Source organism: Mustela erminea, chromosome 13 (genome assembly GCF_009829155.1).
Source record: "Mustela erminea isolate mMusErm1 chromosome 13, mMusErm1.Pri, whole genome shotgun sequence".
Taxonomy (NCBI): Eukaryota; Metazoa; Chordata; class Mammalia; order Carnivora; family Mustelidae; genus Mustela; species Mustela erminea.
In genome coordinates, this window is record NC_045626.1 from 66,599,792 (window position 1) to 66,624,639 (window position 24,848).

The window sequence follows — 24,848 nt, forward strand, 5'->3', positions numbered from 1 at the left end:
TGTATTCTATTGATCTGTGGTTCTGTCTTTATGAAAGTACCACACTCTTGATTACTGTAGCTTTGCAGTAAGTTTTGAAATCAGTGTGACATTTTTATTTCTTCTTTTTCAAGATTGTTTTGGCTCTTCTGAGTCTTTTGCATTTCCCTATGAATTTTAATTTGTGAAAAAGCCAGCTGGGATTTTGATAAATCTGTATCAGGAATCTTGTCATCTTAATAATATTAAATCTTATCTATAAACATGGGATGTATATATTTACTTAGGTCTTTTTTAATTGCTTCAGCAATGTATTCAGTGTAATTCAGTGTTTTCAGTATGAAAGTCTTGCATTTTTTCCTGGAAATTTATTCCTAAATATTTCATTCTTTTTAATGCTAGTGTACATAGAATTGCTAAGTTCATTTTCGGAGTGTTTATTGCTAGTGTATAGAAATGTAATTGATTTTTTTTAAGATTTTATTTATTTATTTGACAGAGATCACAAGTAGGCAGAGAGGCAGGCAGAGAGAGAGGAGGAAGCAGGCTCCCCGCTGAGCAGAGGGCCCGATGCCTGAGCTGAAGGCAGAGGCTTTAACCCACTGAGCCACCCAGACACCCCTAATTGATGTTTTATATTGATCTATATTGTTTATTATAATAAAAAGTTATTATATATAAACAAATATAATTCCTCAGGATTTTCTGTATACAAAATCATGTCCTCTCCAATATAGTTTTACTTCTTTTTTTCCCCAGTCTGAATGCTATTTTACTTTTTTTTTTTTTTTTACTTGCATGGTTACCCAGTTAAACAACTTTCAGGATAATGTTGAATCAGAACGGTAGAAGCGGACATCCTTGTCTTATTCCTGATCTTAGAGGGGAAGCTTTCAGTCTTTTTGCCATGAATTGTAATGCTAGCTATGGGTCTTTTACAGATATCCCTTGTCAGAGAAAGTTTCCTTCTTCCAATTATTGAGTGTGGTTTTTATCCCCCGACCCCAAAACCGTGCTCAGTTTTGTCCACTGCTTTTTTTGTGGACAGATGTGGGTTTTTTGGTCCTTCATTCTATTGAAATGGTATAATGTTGATTGATTTTCATATAATGAACCAACTTTGCATTTCTTACACAAGTCTCACTTGGTCATAGTGTATAGCCCTTCTTCTAGGTTTTTAAGATTTTTTTTAAAGATTTTATTATTATTATTATTATTTATTTGACGGAGAGATCACCAGTAGGCAGAGAGGCAGGCAGGGAGAGAGGGAAGCAGGCTCCCTGCCGAGCAGAGGGCCCGATGCTGGGCTCGATCCCAGAAGCCTGAGATCGTGACCTGAGCTGAAGGCAGAGGCTCAACGCACTGAGCCACCCAGGCACCCCTCTAATAGGTTTTTAAATTGTGTTTGCTAGTATTTTGTTTTTTGATTTTTGCCCTTATTGATAAAATATATTGGTGTCTGGGTTTTTTTGTTTTTTGTTAGTTTTGTGTGTGATTTGTTTGTTTAATTTTGATATAAATAGTACTGGTCTCATAGAATGAGCTGGAAAGTTGTCTCTCCTCATCTGATTTTTAGAGAGTTACTGAAAGTTTAGTGCTAATTCTTGAATTGTTTTGATAAAATTTACGAAGATAGTCATCTGATCTTGGATTTCTCTTTTGGGAATTATTTTTTAATTTTTAAATTTTTATTAACATATAATGTATTATTTTCCCCAGGGGTACAAGTCTGTGAATCTTCAGGCTTACACATTTCATAGCATTCATATCACACACCCTCCCCAATGTCCATAACCCAGTCACCCTCTCCATACCCTCCCTCCCCCTAGCAACCCTCAGTTTGTTTTGTGATATAAAGAGTCTCTTATGTTTTTTCTCCCTCCCAATCCCATCTTGTTTCATTTTTTTCCTTCCCTACCCCTCAAACCCCCCACCTGTCTCTCAGTTTCCTCATATCAGGGAGATCATATGATAATTGTCTTTCTCTGATTGACATATTTCGCTCAGCATAATACCCTCTAGTTTCATCCACGTCATTGCAAATGGCAAGATTTCATTTCTTTTGATGGCTGCATAGTATTCCATTGTATATATACGTATGTGTATGTGTGTGTATATATATACTTCTTTATCCATTCATCTGTTGATGGACATCTAGGTTCTTTCTATAGTTTGGCTATTGTGGACATTGCTGCTATAAACATTCGGGTGCACATGCCCCTTCGGATCACTATGTTTGTATCGTTAGGGTATATACCCAGTAGTGCAATTGTTGGGTTGTAGGATAGCTCTATTTTCAACTTTTTGAGGAACCTCCATGCTGTTTTCCAGAGTGGCAGTGGTTCAACCTGCATCCCACCAGAAACGTAGGAGGGTTCTTTTTTCTATGCATCCTCACCAACATCTGTCATTTCCTGACTTGTTAATTTTAGCCATTCTGACTGGTGTGAGGTGGTATCTCATTGTGGTTTTGATTTGTATTTCCCTGATGCCGAGTGATGTGGAGTACTTTTTCATGTGTCTGTTGGCCATCTGGATGTCTTCTTTGAAGAAATATCTGTTCATGTCCTCTGCCCATTTCTTGACTGGATTATTTGTTCTTTTGGTGTTGAGTTTGATAAGTTCTTTATAGATTCTGGATACTAGCCCCTTATCTGATATATCATTTGCAAATATCTTCCATTCTGTCAGTTGTCATTTGGTTTTTTTGACTGTTTCCTTTGCTGTGCAAAAGCTTTTGATCTTGATGAAGTCCCAATAGTTCATTTTTGCCCTTGCTTCCTTTGCCTTTGGCAATGTTTCTAGGAAGAAGTTGCTGTGGCTGAGGTCAAAGAGGTTGCTTCCTGTGGTCTCCTCATGGATTTTAATGGATTCCTGTCTCACATTGAGGTCTTTCATCCATTTTGAGTCTATTTTTGTGTGTGGTCTAAGGAAATGGTCCAGTTTCATTCTTCTGCATATGGCTGTCCAATTTGTTGACACCATTTGTTGAAAAGACGGTCTTTTTTCCATTGGACATTCCTTCCTGTTTGTCGAAGATTAGTTGACCATAGAGTTGAGGGTCTATTTTTGGGCTCTCTATTCTGTTCCATTGATCTATGTGTCTGTTTTTGTGCCAGTACCATACTGTTTTAATGATTACAGCTTTTTAATAGAAGTTGAAGTCTGGAATTGTGAAGCCACCAACTTTGGCTTTCTTTTTCAACATTCTGCTGGCTATTTGGAGTCTTTTCTGGTTCCATATAAATTTAGGGTTATTTGTTCCATTTCTTTGAAAAAAAATGATGGTATTTTGATAGGAATTGCATGAAATGTGTAGATTGCTTTAGATAACATAGGCATTTCATAATATTAGTTCTTCCAGTCCATGACCATGGAACATTTTTCCATTTCTTTGTGCCTTCCTCAGTTTCTTTCATGAGTAATTCACAGTTTTCTTTCTTCTTTTTTTTTTTAAGATTTTATTTTTTATTTCAGAGACAGAGACCCCAAGTAGGCAGAGAGGCAGGCAGAGAGAGGAGCAAGCGAAGTAGGCTCTCCGCTGAGCAGAGAGCCCGATGTGGGGCTCAATCCCAGGACCCTGGGATCATGACCTGAGCTGAAGGCAGAGGCTTTAACCCACTGAACCACCCAGGTGCCCCATTCATAGTTTTCTGAGTACAGAGTTTTTGCCTCTTTGGTTAGATTTATTTCCTAGGTATCTTACGGTTTTGGATGCAATTGTAAATAGGATTGACTCCTTAATTTCTCTTTCTTCTGTCTTGTTGTTGGTGTATAGACATGAAACTTATTTCTGTGCATTGATTTTATATCCTGACACTTTACTGAATTCCTATATGAGTTTTAGCAGTTTTGGAGTGGAGTCTTTTGGATTTTCCACATAAAGTATCATCATCTGCAAAGAGTGAGAGTTTGACTTCTTCTTTGCTGATTTAGATGCCTTGTATTTCTTTTTGTTGTCTGATTGTTGAGTCTAGGAATTCTAGTACTATGTTGAATACCAGTAGTGATATTGGGTAGCCTTGACATGTTCCTGACCTTGGGGAAAAGCTCAGTTTTTTCCCGAGTGTGAATGATATTTGCTGTGGGTTTTTAATAGATGGCTTTTATGATTTTGAGGTATGTACCCTCTACCCCTACACTTGTTTTTTTTTTTTTTTTAAGATTTTATTTATTTATTTGGTAGACAGAGATTACAGGTAGTAAGAGAGGCAGGCAGGGAGAGATGAGAAAGCAGGCTCCCTACTGAGCAGAGAGCCCGATGCAGGGCTTGATTCCAGGACCCTGAGACTATGACCTGAGCTGAAGGCAGAGGCTCTAACCCACTGAGCCACCCAGGCACCCCCCTATACTTTGAAGAGTTTCGATCAAGAAAGGATGCTGTACTTTGTCAAATGCTTTTTCAGCATCTACTGAGATTACCAGATGGTTCTTGTTCTTTCATTTATTAATGTATTTTGTCACATTGATTGACTTGCAGATGTTTAACCAAACCTTGCAGCCCAGGAATAAATCCCAGTTGGTCATGGTGAATAATTCTTTTAATGTACTCTTGGATCCTAATGACTAGTATTTTGGTGGGAATTTTCCCATCTGTGTTTATCAAGGATATTGGTCTGTAATTCTCCTTTTTGATGGCGTCTTTGTTTTTGGGATCAAGGTAATGCTGGCCTCATAAGATGAGTTTGGAAGTTTTCCTTCCATTTCTATTTTTTGGAACAGTTTCAGGAGAATAGGTATTATTTCTTCTTCAAATGTTTGGTAGAATTCCCCTGGGAAGCCGTCTGGCTCTGGGCTCTTGTTTGTTGGGAGATTTTTTTATGACTGTTCAGTCTCCTTACTGGTTATGGATCTGTTCAGGTTTTCTATTTCTTCCTAGTTCAGTTTTGGTAGTTCATACATCTCTAGGACATTTCTTCCAGATTGTCAAATTTGCTGGCATATAGTTGCTCATAGTATGTTCTTATAATTGTTTGTATTTCTTTGGTGTTGGTTGTGATCTCTCCTCTTTCATTCATGATTTTATTGATTGGGATCCTTTCTCTTTTCTTTTTGATAAGTCTGGCCAGGGGTTTATCAATCTTATTAATTCTTTCAAAGAACCGGCTCCTAGTTTTGTTGATTTGTTGTACTGTTCTTTTGGTTTCTATTTCATTGATTTCTTCTCTGATCTTTATGACTTCTCTTCTTCTGCTGGGTTTAGGCTTTCTTTGCTGTTCTTTCTCCAGCTCCTTTAGGTCTTCGGTTAGGTTGTGTTTTTGAGACCTTTCTTGTTTCTTGAAAGAGGCTTGTATTCCTGTATACTTTCCTTTCAGGACTGCCTTTGTGGTGTCCCACAGTTATTGAACAGTTGTGTTTTCATTTTCACTTGTTTCCATGAATTTTTTCAGTTCTTCTTTAATTTCCTGGTTGACCCATTCATTCTTTAGTAGGATGCTCTTTAGCCTCCATGTATTTAGGGTCTTTCCATGTTTCCTTTTGTGATTGAGTTCTAGCTTCAGAACATTTGGTTTGAAATATGCAGGGAATGACCCCTCTCTTGGTACCAGTTGAGACCTGATTTGTGACCCAGGATGTGATATATTCTGGAGAATGTTCCATGTGCACTAGAGAAGAACGTATATTCTGTTGTTTTGGGATGGAATGTCCTGAATATATCTGTGGTGTCCATCTGCTCCAATGTGTCATTTAAGGCCTTTATTTTCTTAGTGATCTTTTGCTTGGATTATCTGTCCATTTCAGTGAGGAGGGTGTTAAAGTCCCCTACTATTATTGTATTATTGTTGATGTGTTTCTTTGATTTTGTTATTAATTGGTTCATATAGGTGGCTGCTCCCATGTTAGGGGAATAGATATAGAAAATTGTTAGCTCTTCCTGTTGAATAGACCCTTTGAGTATGGTATAGAGTCCTTCCTCGTCTCTTATTATAGTCTTTGGCTTAAAATCTAAACTATCTGATGTAAGGGTTGCCACCCCAGCTTTCTTTTGATGTCCATTAGCATAGTAAATTGTTTTCCACCCCCTCACTTTAAATCTGGAGGTGTCTTTGGGTCTGAAATGAGTTTCTTATAGAACGCATATTGATGGGTCTTGTTTTTGTTTTTGTTTTTAAATCCATTCTCCTTTCATGTGTTTTTTGATTGGGGTACTTAGCCCATTTACATTGATGGTAACTATTGAAAAATATGAATTTAGTGCCATTGTATTGCCTGTAAGGTGACTGTTAACTGTATGTTGTCTCTGTACCTTCCTTGTCTACTACTATTAGGCTCTCTCTTTTCTTAGAGGACCCCTCTCAATATTTCCTATAGGGCTGGTTTGGTGTTTGCAAATTCTTTTAATTTTTGTTTGTCCTGGAAGCTTTTTATCTCTTCTTCTTCTTCTTCTTCTTTTTTTTCTTTTTTTAAAGATTTTATTTATTTATTTGACAGACAGAGATCACAAGCAGGCAGAGAGGCAGGCAGAGAGAGAGGAGGAAGCAGGCTCCCCGCTGAGCAGAGAGCCCGATGCGGGGCTCGATCCCAGGACCCTGAGATCACGACCCGAGCCGAAGGCAGCGGCTCAACCCACTGAGCCACCCAGGTGCCCCCTTATCTCTTCTTCTATTTTCAATGGTAGCCTAGCTGGATATAGTATTCTCTTTTTTTTTTTTGAAAGATTTTATTTATTTATTTGACAGACAGAGATCACAAGTAGGCAGAGAGGCAGGCAGAGAGAGAGGAGGAAGCAGACTTCCCGCCGAGTAGAGAGCCCGATGCGGAGCTTGATCCCAGGACCATGGGATCATGACCTGAGCCAAAGGCAGAGGCTTTAACCCATTGAGCCACCCACTCAATGATATAGTATTCTTGGCTGCATATTTTTCTCATTTAGTGCTCTGAATTTATCATGCCAGTTCTTTCTGGCCTAACAGGTCTCTATGGATAAGTCTGCTGTCAATCTAATATTCCTACCATTGTATGTTACTTCTTGTCCCGAGCTGCTTTTACGATTTTCTCTTTGTCCCTAAGACTTGTAGGTTTTACTAATATATGACCTGTGGACCTATTTTTATTGTTTTTGAGGGGGGTTCTCTGTGCCTGAACCCCTGAATTTTCATGCTCATTCCCTTTGTCATATTAGGGAAATTCTCTACTGTAATTCTATCCAGTATACCCCTCTCTGTTTCTCTTTTTCTGGAATCCCAATTATTCTAGTATTGTTTCCTCTTACGGTTTCACTTATCTATCGAATTCTCCCCTTGTGGTCCAGCAGTTGTTTGTCTTTCTTTTGCTCAGCTTCTTTATTCTCTGTCATTTGGTGTTCTACATCACTAATTCTCTCTTCTGCTTCATTTATCCTAGCAGTAAGAGCTTCCGTTTTTTATTGCACCTCATTAATAGCTTTTTTAAATTTCAATTTGGTTAGATTTTAGTTTTTATTTCTTTAGAAAGGGATTGTATTTCTCCAGAAAGGGTTTCTCTAATCTCTTCCCTGCCTTTTTCAAACCTAGCTAGCACCTTGAAAATTGTCATTCTGAACTCTAGTTCTGACATATTACCAGTGTCCTTATTGATTAGGTCCTTAGCCGTTGGTACTGCATCGTTCTTTTTTTTTGTGGTGAGTTTCTCTGCCTTGTCATTTTGTCCAGATAAGAATATATGAACGAGAGAATCATACACTAAAAGGGTGGCAAAGACCCCAGAAAAATGTATGCTAACCAAATCAGAAGAGACCCAAAACTGGGGGGGAGAAGAAAGGGGGAAAAAAGAAAAAAAAATACATATACATACATATATATATGTATGTACATGTGTGTGTATGTATGTGTGTGTGTATATATATATATATACATATATACATACATATATATATATATATATATGTATATGATCTCAGACTGGTGAAAAGAACAGAGCCACCCAGTTGGGTCTATGCTGGTCTCTTAAAGAAACTACCTCCCAAAATTTTAAAGAAAGAAAAACATATATATACACAAAAATAATAGTAAACATGATGAAGGGATGGAATATGACTGTAAAGATGAAAATTTAAAAAAAATATATAAAAAAGGAATGATAAGATAAGTTGGTTGGAAAAAGGAAAAAAAAAAAGAAAAAAGAATGTGCTCAGGCTGGAGACTAGAAAAAGCCATGCGCTAGATTTAGAGTTTATTTTGATCTGTTGGAAGAAATTGTATCCCAAAATTTTAACAAAAATAAAAAAACCTATATGTATACAAAAAATAAGGTTAAATACAATGAAGGGATAAAATATGACTATAACAATGAAGGCTAAATGGGGGTGGAGCCCTCGCAGGGATAGTGTGGTCTCAAGTATGTATAATTGACATAAACGTTAGTTTCAGGTATATAGTATGATTTGGTGTTTGAATTGTGAAATGCCCACAATAAGTATAGTCAACATCTGTTACCATACATAATTTTTTTTTGTCTTGAGATAAGAACTTTTAAGATCTACTTTCCTAGGAACTTTCAAATATACACTGCAGTATTATTAATGAGAGTCATCAAGTTGTGCATTACGTCTCCATGACATTTATTTTATAACTGGAAGTTTGTACCTTTTGATCCCCTTTATCCATTTTACCCTTCTATCTTGCCTCTGGCAATCACCAGTCTGTTCTCTTTATCTATGAGCTTATTGTTATTTATGATTCCACGTATCAGTGAGATCATATAATATTTGTCTTTCTGTGTTTGACTTATTTCACTTAACATAATGCTCTCAGGTCCATCATGTTGCAGATGGAATGATTTCATATTTTTTATGGCTGAATGATATTCCATTATTTGTATATTCCAGATTTTCTTTATCCACCAATCAGTGGACACTTAGGTTATTTTGATATCTTGGCTACTGTAAATAATGCAGCAGTGAACAGTAAGGCGCCTTTATTCCCTTTATGGTTGAATAATATTCCACTGTTTGTATATACCACAGTTTGTTTACTTAGCCATTGATGGACATTTGTATTATTTTTACCATTAAGTTCTTGTGAATCATGTTACTCTAAACATGTATGTACATTACATGTAGTTGTCTGAGTACCTGTTTTTGGTTCTATCGGGCAATACTTATAAGTGGACTCGGGTCATAATGATAATTCAGTTTTTGAGGAAATGCCATAGTGTTTTCCACAGAAATCCTCTGATTTTCCTCTGATTTTTAATCCTCTGATTAAGCCTTTGGTTAATTACTGGGATGAAAAAGCCCGATTTTGACTATTTCTGCTGTTGTTCTCTTTGCTTTTATGAAGGAGGGAATATTTGTAGTTTCTTATTTTACCATTCCCTATGACCTTACCTTGTTGGCTTTTAAAAAATTAACATTGTCCTTTTTTCCTTTTTTTTTTTTTTTTCAGTCATCTTTTTTGTGGCTCTCTGCAGCCCCTGTTTAAATCATTCACCATTCACCTGATATTTCCACCATTCTAAATCCTCAGTCTTAGAGAAAGAACTTGACTCTGAACTAACAGGCCACTTTTAGGTTGAATTGCCATCCTGCTTGTCTCTACTTTGTGAATTCTTCTACGATCCTGCTCTTGGGAGCAAAGGACAAGAGAAAATGGTTGAAAGTGACGGACAATAGTCCTCCTGAGTCCTAGGATTATAGGGTTCTCATATTTGCTGTAATAGTACACTTTAGTGGCTCCCTGACTTAAAGAAAATTGTGTGTTCCTCAGGTTTGAACGTTTCTTGCTTCTTCCCTCAGCCCACTTTCCTCTGTTAAATTTATTTCTAACTCCTAGATAATCATTTTCCTTTCACAAATATTTAAGACTTGTGTGCCATGACTACTCTAGAAATTTGGGAGAAATCAACGAACAAAACAGACAAAAACAAACAAAACAAGCTAAAAAATGAAACAGAGCTTCTGCAGTGGAAAACTGACAGTCCAGTGGAGAAAGAAAGGTCTATAAACATTATATGTGTATACACACACACACACACACACACACACACACTCTCTATATAATGCATATATAATGTAATTGTGTAATAATAATGTAAATATAATACATTTTTCGGTGATACAGAAGGTGATGTTATGAAATTAGGAAGAATCTAATAGAGCAGGATCATAGGATTGAATGTTGGGTGGGTGGGAATGTTGTAATTTTAGATTGGATGATCAGGGCAAGTCTTATGGTAAAGGTAAGTTCAGATATGGTGTTAAAGGAGATAGAAGTGTTAGCCATGGAGACATCTTGGAGAAAAGAATTTCATGCAAAGCCTAAAGGGAACAACAGGGAAGACACTGTAGCTGGATTGCAGGGAAGGAGTGTTAGAGTAATGAAAAAAGAAGTCAGAGAGGTAGAAAAAGTTAAAATGGTAATGAGGTTCTATAAATTGCTTTTCCTTAGTCCAGTCTACAGAAATAATCCTGTCTTTTGAAAGAACAACCTTGGTTTAATAGTTTTTCCCATTTCAGACTCCCAGGCTAGATTAGACCCCATTTTTATACTCCTCTACCATCTTGAGCTTATTTATGAACAAATATTTATTAAAAAAATTATGAAAACATTTTGTTTTTCTTAGTTGTCCTAAGGTGAATATAAATGTTTAATGTAGTTTTAAGGATCCTGTGAAGCTCTCATTTCGCCCAAGGATGTGTTTAATGGGCATTAAATCCTAAGGCAGCAAATGTGTGGGGTTAATGGAAGAGAAGGGAAGGAGAGTAGTGGGAATGAGACATGAGGTGCTATGGTTGGGGAAGGAGTGAAGGGATAGGGATAGGAATTTGCAGGAGTGGTATAGGGAGTGAAAAGAGTCAGAGGCAAGGGAAGATTGTGAGAATAGATATCAAAGGAGTCCGGTTAGCCTGCTTTCAGGAAGCCACTCAAGAAAGACTGATGCCTGAAAAACAGCTGGTGTGTAGCTATAAAAAAGCCCCATGACAGGGTTAGGGGGATAGGAGAAGAATAAATGAAACAAGATGGGATCGGTTGGGAGACAAACCATAAGTGACTCTTAATCTCACAAAACAAACTGAGGTTGCTGGGGGGAGTTGGGTCGGGAGTGGGGTGGGGGGTGGAGTGGGGTGGGGGGGTGTTATGGACATTGGGGAGGGTATGTGCTATGGTGAGTGCTGTGAATTGTGTAAACCTGGTGAGTCACAGACCTGTATCCCTGGGGTTAAAAATACATTATATGTTTATTTAAAAAAAAAAAATCCCCATGAAGAAGGCTGTTGTTTAAATGCATAGGAATAACCTGGGAGATGAATTATCATTCCCTGCCATCTTAGCTATCTTTGGCATGAAATCTCATTAACTCCTTCCACAGCCCTTGGCAGTTTCATTGATAAGGGATACGAAGTGGTTTTGAGGATTAACTCCTTAGATCTACTAAGTCTTTGACATGTCCAACCTCATGACCCAAGGTATCTTAAGATTCTGGTAAATTGTAGAAAATAAAGGTACCAGAAGAGAAGTGATAAGAAAATTCCCATGATCTGGGGCACCTGGGTGGCTCAGAGGGTTAAGCTTCTGCCTTTCGCTCAAGTCATGATCTCAAGGTCCTGGGATCTAGCCCCACATGGACCTAAAGTTAATCGGTATGGTCAACAGCTATAAAATCCTACTAAGGGGCTCCTGGGTGGCTTAGTTGGTTAATCAGCTGCCTTCTGCTCAGGTCATGATCCCAGGGTTCTGGGATCCAGCCCCACATTGGCCTCCTTGCTCAGCAGCGAGTCTGCTTCTCCACTACCCGCCACTCCCCCAGCTTGTGCCTGTTCAGTCTCTCTCTCTCAAATAAATAAGATCTTTAATAAAATAATTAAAAACAAAATAAAATCCTACCAAGATCAGCTGGGTAAAAAGTCCTACAATGTTCCTGGTACCCAGTTTATTTTTATTCTTTTTTAACAACAGAATTTGTTCTCATAGTTTTGGAGGCTGGAAAATTCAAGATCAAGGTGCTAGCTGATTTGCCTTGCTTCCTTCAGACCTGTAGACTGCCACATTCTCACTGTGTCTTCACATAGTAGGTGGGAGACAGAGAAGAAGCAAGCTCTTTGATATCTCTTCTTGGTACTAATCCCATCATGAGGGTTCCACTCTCATGAATTTATCTAAATCTACCTAGATGGGAACCCAAAGTTTCCCAAAGTTTCATCTCCAGATACTATCATACTGGGAGTTAAGGCTTCAGCATACATATTTTGAAGGGACACAATTTGGTCCATAGCATAACTTAAAATGTATTCTTTAAAATTGGGGGAGTCATTTAACATGTAGGAATAGTTGAATGATATAATTACAGAGGTATTTTAAGATTCATCTAGTGAAAAAAAAAAGATTCATCTAGTGGTGGTATACAGTTGAGCCATCAGTATGCACTGAGCCATCCACGTGCCCCAGAATATTAATAATGTCAATTTAGAATTATTTCTTGAGAGGGGTATTAGAGCATCATGTAGAATTACCTAGAAGACAGTTACTAGAAATGCGGAAGTTGATACTCAGGAGATTAGATTAGAGTAGAAGTTCTCCCGTAGAACATTTTTTGATGGCACATGTAGGGAATTTCTACTAGCATCTCCTAAGCAGAGTCAGGGATACTGCTACAAATCCTAAATGCACCCAGCACCACCCACCTACAACAAAGAATTATCTGGTCCAGACATGTCTATGGTGCTTATGTTGGGAAACAATGGACTAGGTGGCATCATCCTGGAGTTAGATGATGAAGTTGTATATAGACAGACCAAACCAATTTCTGTGACTCTTAAAGAACAGTGTTTTCAGATGTGCTTTGTATGTTTTCTTGCATTACATATCTCCTAATTATATACTTGATCTTCGTTTTAAGAAGGTTGTAAATCACTCTTCATGGCATACTAGACTGTAAACTTCATGAATTCACCACTTTCTACTTAGTGCTTGGTAGTATCATACCATTGTTGGCCAAGCAATTATAGTTGTGAGACAAGTAATGAAAATAAGAAATAACTTTTCTTATTTATTTTTTTTTTTAAGATTTTGTTTATTTGACAGAGAGAGATCACAAGCAGTCAGAGAGGCAAACAAAGAGAGAGGAAGGGAAGCAGGCTCCCTGCTGAGCAGAGAGTCTAATATGGGGATATGAGGCTGGATCCCAGGACTCTGAGATCATGACCTGAGCTGAAGGCAGAGGCTTTAACCCACTAAGCTACCCAGGGGCTTCTTTTTTGACTTACTTTGAAGTTGGTATACATCTCAGGATTAAATATCTATGTGTTCCCAAATTATATGCTGATATGCTAATTAAACTAATTGCGGTACATGGCATGTATTTGATGCCACTTTAATTTTTTTTTTAATTCTTATTTTTTATAAACATATATTTTTATCCCCAGGGGTACAGGTCTGTGACTCGCCAGGTTTACACACTTCACAGCACTCACATAGCACCTACCCTTCCCAATGTCTATAACCCCACCCCCCTGTCCCAACCCCCCTCCCCCCAGCAACCCTCAGTTTGTTTTGTGAGATTATGAGTCACTTATGGTTTGTCTACCTCCCAATCCCATCTTGTTTCATTTATTCTTCTCCTACCCCCTTAACCCCCCATGTTGCATCACCACTTCCTCATATCAGGGAGATCATATGATAGTTGTCGTTCTCCGATTGACTTATTTCACTAAGCATGATACCCTCTAGTTCCAGCCACGTCATCGCAAATGGTAAGATTTCATTTCTTTTGATGATGCCACTTTAATTTTTATAGATGGGGTTTGAAGGGTCTATATGGGATTACAATGAAATCTGATGTTAGGTTTTCAGAAACTGGTGAGTTATGATCCATAATTTAAAGTACCTACATCTTGCTAGCCTAAAACAAATGTTTTTCAAACCTTTAGTAGTGAGCCATCGATGAGTCATAATTGATTAGAATAAGTATCCATGTAGTGAAGCACTTGTTATTTATATGTTTATATTATGAGATTCCATATTATATGTTGTTGTTGTTTTTACTATTGTTGTGATAAAAATGTTTTAAAAAGCTAGAAGCTTTCAGTCCTTCATAGGCCTACAGAATATCTGATATGGACAAGGTTCTAAGCAAATCATAGAAAATACAGAATTAAAGGAGTACAGTCTATTCTACAAATACATTTTCTTATTAATGAAAGTTACTGTTAATTCATACTATTAACAGATTCTTTATTTGTTGAGCTCCCATACTGTGCCAGGCACTCTTTGTGCTGGGGATACAGCAGTCAACAAAAGATAATCTCTGTCCTTTGAAGTTTACATTTTACTGGATAGACAGTAGACAATAATCAAGTAGATAAAATTTATAATGCGTTAGGTGGTGATAAGGACTTGAAGGTTGAGGGGAAGGGAAGAGAGATTGGCAATGTGAATTAGCAGTTGTTTGGAGTATTTGAGAACCTCCTTGAGAAGAGTTGCAACAGAAGTCTGAAGATGGTGAGGATTCACCTCTGCCGGTATCTGGATGGTGAGCATTCATATTAGAAGAACAGCAAATACAGGGCTCTAAGCAAGTAAAGTGATTAATGTGTTCAAGGAGTTGCAAGACAGTTTGGTTAGAATGAAGTGGATAGGGGGGAGGAGTAGGACATGCTGCAAGGCAGTATGTAGGCTTGGAAGCATGGTCTAATAGGCACTGAAGATGTTAGAAGCACTTGGCCTTTTACTGAGTGAATGAGAAAGCCATTGGAGGGTTTTGAGCTGAGCAGTGATATGTGATTTGACAGAATTACTTTGCCTGCCATGTGGAAATGAGATGGAGGTGGGCTGAGGGAGGCAGTTCTGTTGGATTTAAGTGGGAAAGTCAGGATTAGAAGGATAAATTTAGGAGACAGTGGACTATAATGAAGGCCTTGAGTTGGTGTGAGATTATCAAGAGAGTTTGTTCTCAATTTGCTAGGCATGTGCTAAGCACTTGACATTGAAGTATACTGTTTGTTGACAGTTGTTAGGTACTCTTATTCTGTTCTTTGAATTTGACTCTTCTTTTCTATATTAATATTTATGAAATTATGGATCAATTGAGGTATGTACATTTACTATAAAATTTTCTTTAATTCAGCTACAAAATAAAGTACCATTGAATTCTTGGTGGTTTTTGAAAAAGAGCTATTACCTTAAGTCTAAGAAGTAAGAGGTTTCGTCTTTAAGATAAAACACATTTAGAACTTTTGAACTTGCCAAAGAAGATGCAGCTGGTTTGTGGCTGACTTAGAATTCCAGCTTAATCTTCTCTGACCCCAAAGCCCATGTTTCTAAACACTGAACAATGGTGCTTTTGTAAAATAATATATCCTTTACATATGATTTCACCTAGTGATTAGTCAATAGTTTTTTCCTCTTTTTTTTTAATAGAAGAAATAGGAATCAGCTTAAGGCAAAGGCATGATTCTAGAGTTGCACAGACTTATAATAGTAGGTTTTAAGCTGTCATTTATCCTCTGTGAATTCTAGTAGTCTTATAAAATAAGGGTGTTTATAACTACCCTAGAGTTTTGGAGAGAATTAAATAAGATAATGCATTTTTCTGTACTTACTGATGTGTAGTGTGTTTGTACTTAGGTGGCAGTTTATATAAAGAAAGCACTGGGACTGTGGCCACACCTTCAAGAATAAAAAAAAAAAAAATAGAAAATGGAACAGCCATGTATGTTATGTGAGGAAGAGCAAGAGCCAGACCTACAGCAGAACACAGAAGAAACCAAAAAAGTAGATGATGAAGATGCTGAGCTCATCTTTGTTGGGGTAGAACATGTAAATGACGATGCTGAGCTGATCTTTGTTGGGGTGACTTCAAATTCAAAACCAGTTGTTTCAAACATTTTGAACAGAGTCACCCCAGGTTCATGTTCAAGGAGAAAAAAGTATGGTCACCTCAGAAAAGGTACTACTCAGAAATTACCGCCTATAAGTCATGTGACCTCTGTATCAGAAGCAGTCACTGCCTTGCCAGTTTCTGAATCTGAATCAAGATCAACAGATAGTCCCATTATTATTGAGCCTTTGTCTAAACCTGATTTTAAAAGTAATTCACAAATTGTGCCTAATAGCTGTTTGGAGTTATGTTCTCCTTTGATTACATTCACAAATTCATTACAGCATCCAGTAGGAGAAGCACTTTCTGTAGGAGATATGAATAAAAGTCCTTGCATATCAAAGCAGCTTTCCACTGCTGAAGTAAATGATATAAATCCCAAAAGGCCTAAACTCAGTGACGGAATCATAGAGGGACATGCTTCAGCTTTGTCCTCTTCAGGTAACTTTCATACAATGACTTCACAGCAAAGCACAGACTCAAACAGTGTTCATACCTCATTAAACCATGTTCAGAATGGACATGACTTAGAACGGAGCCATGGAGCCATGGTTCAGAATGGAGCACCTTTTGCAACTCCTTTTCCAAAGCACAGTGTCCATTTTAAGCCTATAAATCCTGTAAAGGAAAATAGACCGGCAAAAACAGACTTTTTGAGTCTAACAAGTGAAAACCAGGTTGTTGATCCCAAGAAAGGAAGTCTGGTCATATTACTTCGTGACTTTTATTATGGGCAACATAAAGGAGATGGTCAGCCAGAACAGAAGACTCACACAACCTTTAAATGCCTCAGCTGCTTGAAAATTCTAAAAAATGTCAAGTTTATGAATCACATGAAGCACCATCTGGAACTTGAGAAGCAGAGGGGTGACAGCTGGGAAAGCCACACCACCTGCCAGCACTGCCACCGACAGTTTCCCACTCCCTTCGAGCTGCAATGTCACATTGAAAGTGTACACACCACCCAGGAACCTTCTGCTGTCTGTAAAATTTGTGAATTGTCATTCAAAACAGATCAGGTTCTCTTACAGCACATGAAGGACAATCATAAGCCTGGCGAAATGCCCTATGTGTGCCAGGTTTGCAATTACAGATCATCAGCCTTTGCTGATGTGGAAACACATTTCAGAAAATGCCATGAAAACACTAAGAATTTGCTCTGTCCATTCTGTCTCAAAATTTTCAAAACTGCAACACCATACATGTGTCATTATAGGGGACACTGGGAAAAGAGTGTTCACCAGTGTTCCAAATGCCGGCTACAGTTTTTAACTTTCAAGGAGAAAATGGAGCATAAGACCCAGTGTCATCAAATGTTTAAAAAGCCTAAGCAACTAGAGGGATTGCCCCCTGAAACAAAGGTTGTTATTCAGGTGTCACTGGGACCTCTTCAACCAGGATCTGTGGAAGTAGCATCCGTTACTGTGAGCACATCTGATTCTGAACCATCAGCCCCCAAGTTTAAAAGTAGAATTTCAAAAAAACCTCGTTAATTCTAGTTTCACTAAACCTAAAGCAGGTATTTCAATCAAAGTAAAAAAACCCCATAAAAAAAAAAATACAAACCATACATTATTTAGTAACATCAAAAATAGTGAAACCAATGAGTCATTGATGAGTTTCTTTTTAAATTCATGAAATACAGTATTGTCTGATCTGAATTTTGAGATGTTATTTAAAAATTTGTTACCTGGTTTTCATGTACTGTATCTGGCTTAACACATAGAAGATGTTTTGTGTATGTGTGTGTGTGTGAGAGAAGAAAGTGGATACCTATTTATTATTTTGATATTTCATGTTACTTGTAAGTTTGAAAGCTCTAATTTCTGTATATAGAACCTATAGAGTTTTTTCTTAAGTACTTAATTTTATCTTCAACTTTTTCCCTGCCTTGAAGATTTCAATATTAACTCTAGTCAGACTTGAATGACTTTGTTACATCGTGGTCCCATTTGCTGCTGAGCTCCCCAAAGTGTCTGTCTTGAGCTGATCTAAAGTAATCTGATTCTGAGACCCTGAGTGTGGAGAAGTTGAGGAACAAGGTGTGGCATGAATGGGAACCAGAAACTGAACTGAGAGGTTAATCACTGGAGAGCAGTGGCTTCCAGCGGCTTCTTATTCTGGTTGAGGGCATGTGCTCACACATACACACACACACACATTCACTCTAGTCTTGGAGCCAAGGCAGTAGGAACACTGTCTCAGAGTGTCTTTTTTTTTTTTTTTTTTTTAACCACAAGAACATCCAAGGAAGCAAAACTATTAAAATGCTTTGCATTTTGGCAAGGAACTTGGCAAGAAACCTCTGCAGACATGAAACAATCACTGAATCAGCTGGCTTCAGATGGAAAAGCAGAGGTAATGAATAGAATGGGATCTGGTGCCAGTGAACCTCCTGTTTAGTGATCCAAAAGGGAATTCAGTTTGTTCCCTTCCCTCTCCCTTCTGGCTAGCTTTATACCTTTCAGTCAGAACAGTAAACCAAGTAGAATTTCTCAAGGGAAAAAATCCCTGACATCCATAGTTTGAACTGCACTGGACCCATAATTTGAACTGAAAAGGGCCAAACAAATGGTATCTATCTAGTTCAAGGACTAGGCTAAATTTAGTTTTCTTACTATTAAGCTGGAATGGCGGTTGTCCAAGAATCGTAGGTACAGTGGGTAAAAGCAGCCCACGGTGACTGAGTAAAATTAAGCCCATTATAGGGCTTTTCCTTATATTTTTCCCATGTACACGTATCTTAGCCCAGTTGAACATGTGAAATCTGCAATTTTGTTTCTTGCCTTAGACATGAATGTATTACAGTTAACAGCTATTTTATGTTGTGTGTATAATTTTCCCTTATCAACCTAGTTGAATTTAAAGTCGTCCTTGACACAATCTGGTGTATAAGAAATGTCGAGTTATTTCATTAGGTATTAGATCTTAGGGTTATTGCTCTTCAACTAATCTATCCAGCTGTCTAATCCTTGACTATGCTGTGGGGGAGAACCTTTTCCCCTTGCTATTTCCAAGGACTTTCATATAACTAGAGTGCTCTCTGAGGATTGGTTCCTGAACATCAACCCTTGGCTTTCTGTGGGTTCCCAGGACTGAGTCTCCCGGGTAGCTAGTGCCATCCTTTCTTTCACCACCTGGACTCATGTACTGAGAAGCATCTGTACATGACTTAAGGAATCCAAGATGTTGTCCATATACCTGAGCAAGGAGAAATTCCATTATTTTCCCCTTGCTTTCTCCTCTTTTTTAATGGTACATTGTCTCTCCCCATTTCTTTCTTCCTCCTCAATCTTGTTAAATTACCTAAGCTTTCTTTCACAGAAAGCTGGGAAGTGATAGTCATCAGAAGCTTAGATCCCTTCTAGAATTGGGAAGGAGGACAGATAAAAAACAAGTAGTTGTGAGTTTATTATCTGTGTTTTAAAGTATTTCCCAAGTGTAGATTCTCTTGTATTTATTTGCTCAATGCTTGATTGATTGATTTGCACCTTGAACATTTTACTAGGCCTTTTTATTAGTTTGCTTGGGCCAAGGCACTTTGTTAATATTTTAGCCTGAACCTATTTCTTTAGGTGGACAGAGAGAGTGTGTATGTGTGAGTGAATGAGTGTGTGTGTGTGTGTGTGTGTGTGTGTGTGTGTGTGTGTATTCATCGTTTTAGTCTCAGGTGGAAACTTGTGTATAAATAGATATGCAGACTTTTGCATACTTATCTCCCTATTCTGTTCCTATAACAGAAATTCTGTCTTAAAACAGTGAAAATATGAAATATCTTAGTTCTGTCTTTTTGTGGTTGCTTGGTATTATCAACACTGTTAACTCTTGTTTGCTGTTTACCTAAAGTATGGCCCTAAGGAGTACAAATTGTTATTTATTGCCAACTACAGGTTTGGTGTTATGGCCCCTGTCTACCTCCTCTTGCTTTTCCATTCTCTGCCATGCTACTCAACCATTTTTCCCACTGGTGCACTATTTTTGACACACTGGCCTTGCTTTTCTTTAAGCAAATCACATTTTTTTCCTGTTCCAAAGACTTTGCGACTGCTCTTCTCTTAGAATGCTTTTCTCCTAGGCCTGCATGGCTTGCTACCTCGCTTAATTGTTTGGTACTTCCTTTGGTTTATTGAACTTCACCAGTGTTCTTAAAAGATACTGACAATGAAATCTCCCTCCACCTTCTTACTCCTTCTCCTTTTAAAGGCACTTTAAGCCTCCCTACTCCCTTTTCCCTCTCCAATCTGGTTAAATTTCCTAGCTTTTCACAAAAAGCTAGGAAGAGATAATCACCAAAAGCTTTGCTTCTCTTAGAATTGAGCTAGCTTGAGTCAATTTTCTGTGCCTGTAATCAAAAGAAACTGAATATAGTGAGTTCAGTTCTTTCAGGAGCTTTCTCTGTTTTTCTATTGATACCTCTCTATTTTTTTAAGGCGATGTCACTTTGTTCTGTTTACAAATATATTCAATATCTGTCAAGATTACTATTTTGTTATTACCCTTTGTGAATTTCCATGTCTATTTTGCTTGCTTGTTCTTTCAAATGAAATTTATTATTTTGTTAATGTTGCCAAAAATTGTAAGTAAAATAGCAATTGTAGTAATAAAATTTTTTTGAAAAAAAAAAGTTTCATTTTATTATCTTTTCACCAGTAAAGTTTAAGTTAATTTTTTATTTGGTACCATTATGCAGACTCTTTGCCTTCTTGCCAATTGTATTTATTTTTAATCATATTGCATTGGCCAGAACTTCAAAACAGTGAGATGTAAATGAAGTTTTCTGTTCTTGGTTTTAGTGAGAAATGCTTTACCATTAAAGGTAATGCTCATATTGCTTAATGAATTTCTGCCTTTATAATTTTTAAAGAAAATTGCTTAGTTTTATTGGATAATTTATAACGTCTATTGAGACAGTCATTTACATTTTCTTTACTATCCTAAAGTTATGCTAAGCCTGATTCACAACCTTTCTTTTAGAAACCTGTGTGTGTGTGTGTGTGTGTGTCTCTCTCTCTCTCTTAAACATTTTATTTATTTGAGAGAGTGAGCAAGGGAGAGAACCCAAGTGTTGAGTGGGGAGGGGCAGAGGGACCGTCAGATTTACCACTGAGCAGGGAGCGAGGCACAGGGCTTGATTCCAGGACCCTGAGATCATGGCCTGACCCAAAGGTATATGCTTAACCAACTGAGCCATCCAGGTGTCCTGAAACCTTCCTCTCCTGAAGTAGTATTTCCACTTGTGGTTGAATATTATCTTCTCAGAATCTCATTCCTTTTCGCATTTCTAATTTTTAAATGTATTTACTTTTCCCTTCATTAAATTTGCCACAGTTTTATCAGTGTTTCTCATTTCCTTTTTCTAAGGAGTAACTCTTGATTTATTATCCCAACTAATTTTGTTTTCTCTATTTTTGTTTTGATTCATTATATACCTCTACTTTCTTTAGCATTGTTTTTTTTTTAATTTTTCTAAAGAACTTTTAAAAATTTTATTTTTTTAAAATAAAGGATTTAAACGTTGCCTACCTTTGTTTACAGCTTTGAATCCCAAATATTTTGATGGCATATTTTCATTTTTACGGAAGTCATCATTCTACATACTTTTTTCAGTAAGTCGATTCCAAAGGTTTGCAGACTGAATGTTTTAGACTGAATATATAGTTTACTGTGAATCGAATTTTCCATGGAGCTTTGAGGGTATGCACTGGGGGTAAACACTAAATGTCTTTATATTCACACATTCTTTTCAAATTACTACATGGGTTATTAAAAATATTCGATAAAAATATGAACTTTTAATTCTAGAAATCTGTCCCCCCACAATGAATATCGTATAAAAGGTAGAAGTGTGAAAACATTCATTTGAAAGAAATTTCTAATAACAAAACATGGAAATGCTAAAAATTATTCATGACATCTAGGTTGTAGAATAAAGAATTTGATCAAATATCAAGGGTGGTTAGATATCAATAGTGGGGAGTTTTCCCCAAATTGACCCAGCAGGAGTCTTCCTAAAACTGGCCTAAAGGCAGAGCCCGAGGTGGGAATATATTATCTATTGCTTTATAACAAATTACCACAAATTATCACAAAACTAACAGCTTAAAAAAATTATCATCTCCCACTGTTTCTGAGAGTTGGGAATCCAGGAGCATTTTAGTTGGGTTGTTGTGGCTCAGAGTTCCAGGAGGTACAGTCACCTAAAGGCCTGACTGAGCCTGGAGGAGTTGCTTCCAAGATGGGTTACTCACATGGCTATTTTTTTTTTTTTTTTAAGATTTTTTATTTATTTACTTGACAGAGAGAGATCACAAGTAGGCCGAGAGGCAGGCACAGAGAGAGAGAGGAGGAAGCAGGCTCCCTGCTGAGCAGAGAGCCCGATGTGGGACTCGATCCCAGGACCTGAGATCACGACCCGAGCTGAAGGCAGCAGCTTAACCCACTGAGCCACCCAGGCGCCCACTCACATGGCTATTGACAGGAAACTCCAGTTCCTTGCTCATTGTGGGAGAAAGCCTCAGTTCTTCCATATGAGCCTCTCTACTGGGTTACCTAACTGTTCTCAGGACATGCCTAGCTGGCTTCTAGAACAAGTATTCTAAGGGAGTGAGCAAGGAGGTGCACTGTGCACCATCTTTTATGACCTAGTCTCAGGCATTTTAGTCTGTTCTTTCTACAATATTCTATTCATTAGAAGTAAGCCCAAAGTCCAGCCCACATACCAAGGGGAAGGTAATTAGCTTCCACCTTTTAAGAGAAAAAAGCAATATGGGCATAACTTTAAACTACCAGATTTCATACCTGGGCCACATTATTTATTACATACCTCCTAGTATGCAAAATACATTCATCTCCTGAATCTTACCATCTAAATCAGGTCTAGATGTGGATCAGGTTCTAGGGTGGTATTCCTTACATGAAGTATCTCAAGTACAGTTGCTCTAGATCTTAAGAACTGTGAACAAAAGAGAGGAGTCATCTGCCCACCTACATTCCCATGCAGTACAAAGGTGGGGCAAGCATAGGACAACCTTTATACACATGTCTGTTCAAAAAGGGGAAAGGGAGATGGCAGTTATTTGTCAGTTGCCATTCTGAAATCCCACTAGCTACATGTTGGCATTCATTGATTAACACTCAAGGTCTGGGAATTCTCTTGGCTTTGATCTCAGGACTCTTGATTCTGCCCTATGATATACTTCCTTTTTTTATGAAAGAGTACATGATTATAGATGAATTGTTTGCTTAGCCTGTTTCCTGCTCATAGCAGGTAGAAGACCAAAGTTCTCTTTTCATTTTGTACTCTCTGGCCCTTTCAGTGCAAGCTAGAGACATTTCTTCAAGTATATTCTCTTAAAAACGTTGTGTGTCTCCTGTTAACCTTACTGGTGTTCATGCCAAAAAAGTCTACTCCAGAGCCACAACCATACAACTTAAAATGTTTTTGTGCTGAGACAGCTGAGGGACAACACCCTTAAGCTTAGTAGAAACCCTATTGTGTGATTGAGGTTATCATCAGAGGACCTTGGCTTGACTGCATGGTGCTCTGGTGTATCACCGTTCATCTTTCTGAGCCTTAAAGAATTTTACAGTCATATTCCCATCTTTACACTTCATTTCTTCAGTGCCCTGGGTATGCTCTTTGCTTGGTAGAATTAATTTCAGCATCTTTTGCCATCTGAAGAAACTGGAAATTTTTCAAAACCTGCAAGTTCTGGCTCTTGTTTTATTTAACACTCCCACCCTTAACTTTATCCCCCCTTCATATTGCACTATAAGCACCAATAAGAAGAAGCCAGGTGGTGCTTTCAGCTCTCTGGCTCGAAATCTCCTTAGCTAGATGACTTGATTACTTAAGTACATTTTCTACTTTTCATAACTGAAGGTATTAGTGTTACCAAACTTTCTGCCACTACATAACCCCTTTCTCAATTTTCTAATAGCATGTTCCTAATTTTTAAGCCATACTGGAGAGTTCTCAAAATTTAATTTTGTTTGTTTGGTTTTTACTCAGTCTTGCACTAACACTCTTCTCAGAGTCCTCCCAGCTTTTGCCCACTGTCCAGTTCCAAAGCCATATTTTAGATATTTATTATAGCAGCATTCCCCTTCCAGGTGCCAAGATCTGTATTAGTTATCTATGACTGTGTAAAATATCAGGGCAAACTTAACAGTTTAAAACAACTTTCAAGAGTCAAAAATTTGGAACTGCTTAGCTGATTAGTTCTGGCTCATCTTTTCTGAAGTTGCAGTTAAGGTGCAGTTAAGGTGTTGGCTGGAGCTCCAGCATCTGAAGCCCTAACTGGGGCTGGAGGATCAGTGATATAGTCTGAATGTTTTTGTTCCCCAAGGCTCATATTGAAATCCTAAGCCCCCAAAGTATTTATTAGTAGATGGGGCCTTTGGGAAATGATTAGGTCATGAGGGTGCAGCCCTCTTGAGTGGGATTAGTGTTTTTATAAAAGATCTCACAGAGCTCCCTAGCCCTTTCCACCATGCAAAGATACGAGAAGCCTCACTTTACCTGACCATGGTGATACCCTGCTCTTGGACTTCTAGCCTCCAGAACTATGAGCAGCAAATTTCTCTTGTTTATAAGCTACCCATCTGTATATTTTGTTACAGTATCCTGGATGGACTAAAGCAGTCAACCTTTAAACTTAGATGGCTCTTGGCAGGAAGCCTCAGTTCCTTGTCATATGTTCCTTGTGTGATGTCAGCTGACTTCTAGCAGAGTGAGTGCAAGGAAGAGCAAGGAGAGCAAGGAGAGAGCTGCAACCTACCTGGGAGATGAATAACATTACTTCTGTTGTATACTAGTGGTTACACAGACCAATCTTGATGTAATATGGAAGTTGACCATATGTAGGCAGGAATACCAGGGGGTAGAGAATCCTTGGGGGCAATCTTGGGGCTACTCTAGGGAGAAGGGAATGCTAGACTTTTTTGTGATATTCCATAGGAAATGCAGATTAAAACTGCTAATGGTCACAGTGTTACCTTCCCACTCTCCAGTTTGCTGTTTTGGCTGACACTGGCAGCCTGAGATGAGATTTTTTTTAGGGGTAAGTACATTA

At 38.0% G+C, this 24,848-nt stretch overlaps 3 protein-coding genes across 10 annotated transcripts in view; 1 reads left to right on the forward strand and 2 right to left on the reverse strand.

Annotated features, from left to right (window-relative positions):
- Nucleotides 1-17,302, forward strand: part of ZNF280B (zinc finger protein 280B) — a 26,620-nt gene extending 9,318 nt beyond the window's left edge. For all 5 annotated transcript variants that reach the window (XM_032309719.1, XM_032309720.1, XM_032309723.1 and 2 more), the window contains one exon: nucleotides 15,522-17,302. In XM_032309719.1, coding sequence (XP_032165610.1) covers nucleotides 15,594-17,267 — 1,674 coding nt within the window. In that variant the 5' untranslated portion in view covers nucleotides 15,522-15,593 and the 3' untranslated portion in view covers nucleotides 17,268-17,302. The remainder of the gene's footprint in view (nucleotides 1-15,521) is intronic.
- Nucleotides 1-24,848, reverse strand: part of LOC116571641 (immunoglobulin lambda-1 light chain-like) — a 1,068,967-nt gene that overhangs the window by 1,016,837 nt on the left and 27,282 nt on the right. The gene's annotated exons all lie outside the window — the stretch shown is intronic.
- The window catches only part of LOC116571638 (immunoglobulin lambda-1 light chain-like), a 1,139,351-nt gene that overhangs the window by 987,991 nt on the left and 126,512 nt on the right, over nucleotides 1-24,848 (reverse strand). The window lies entirely within an intron of this gene.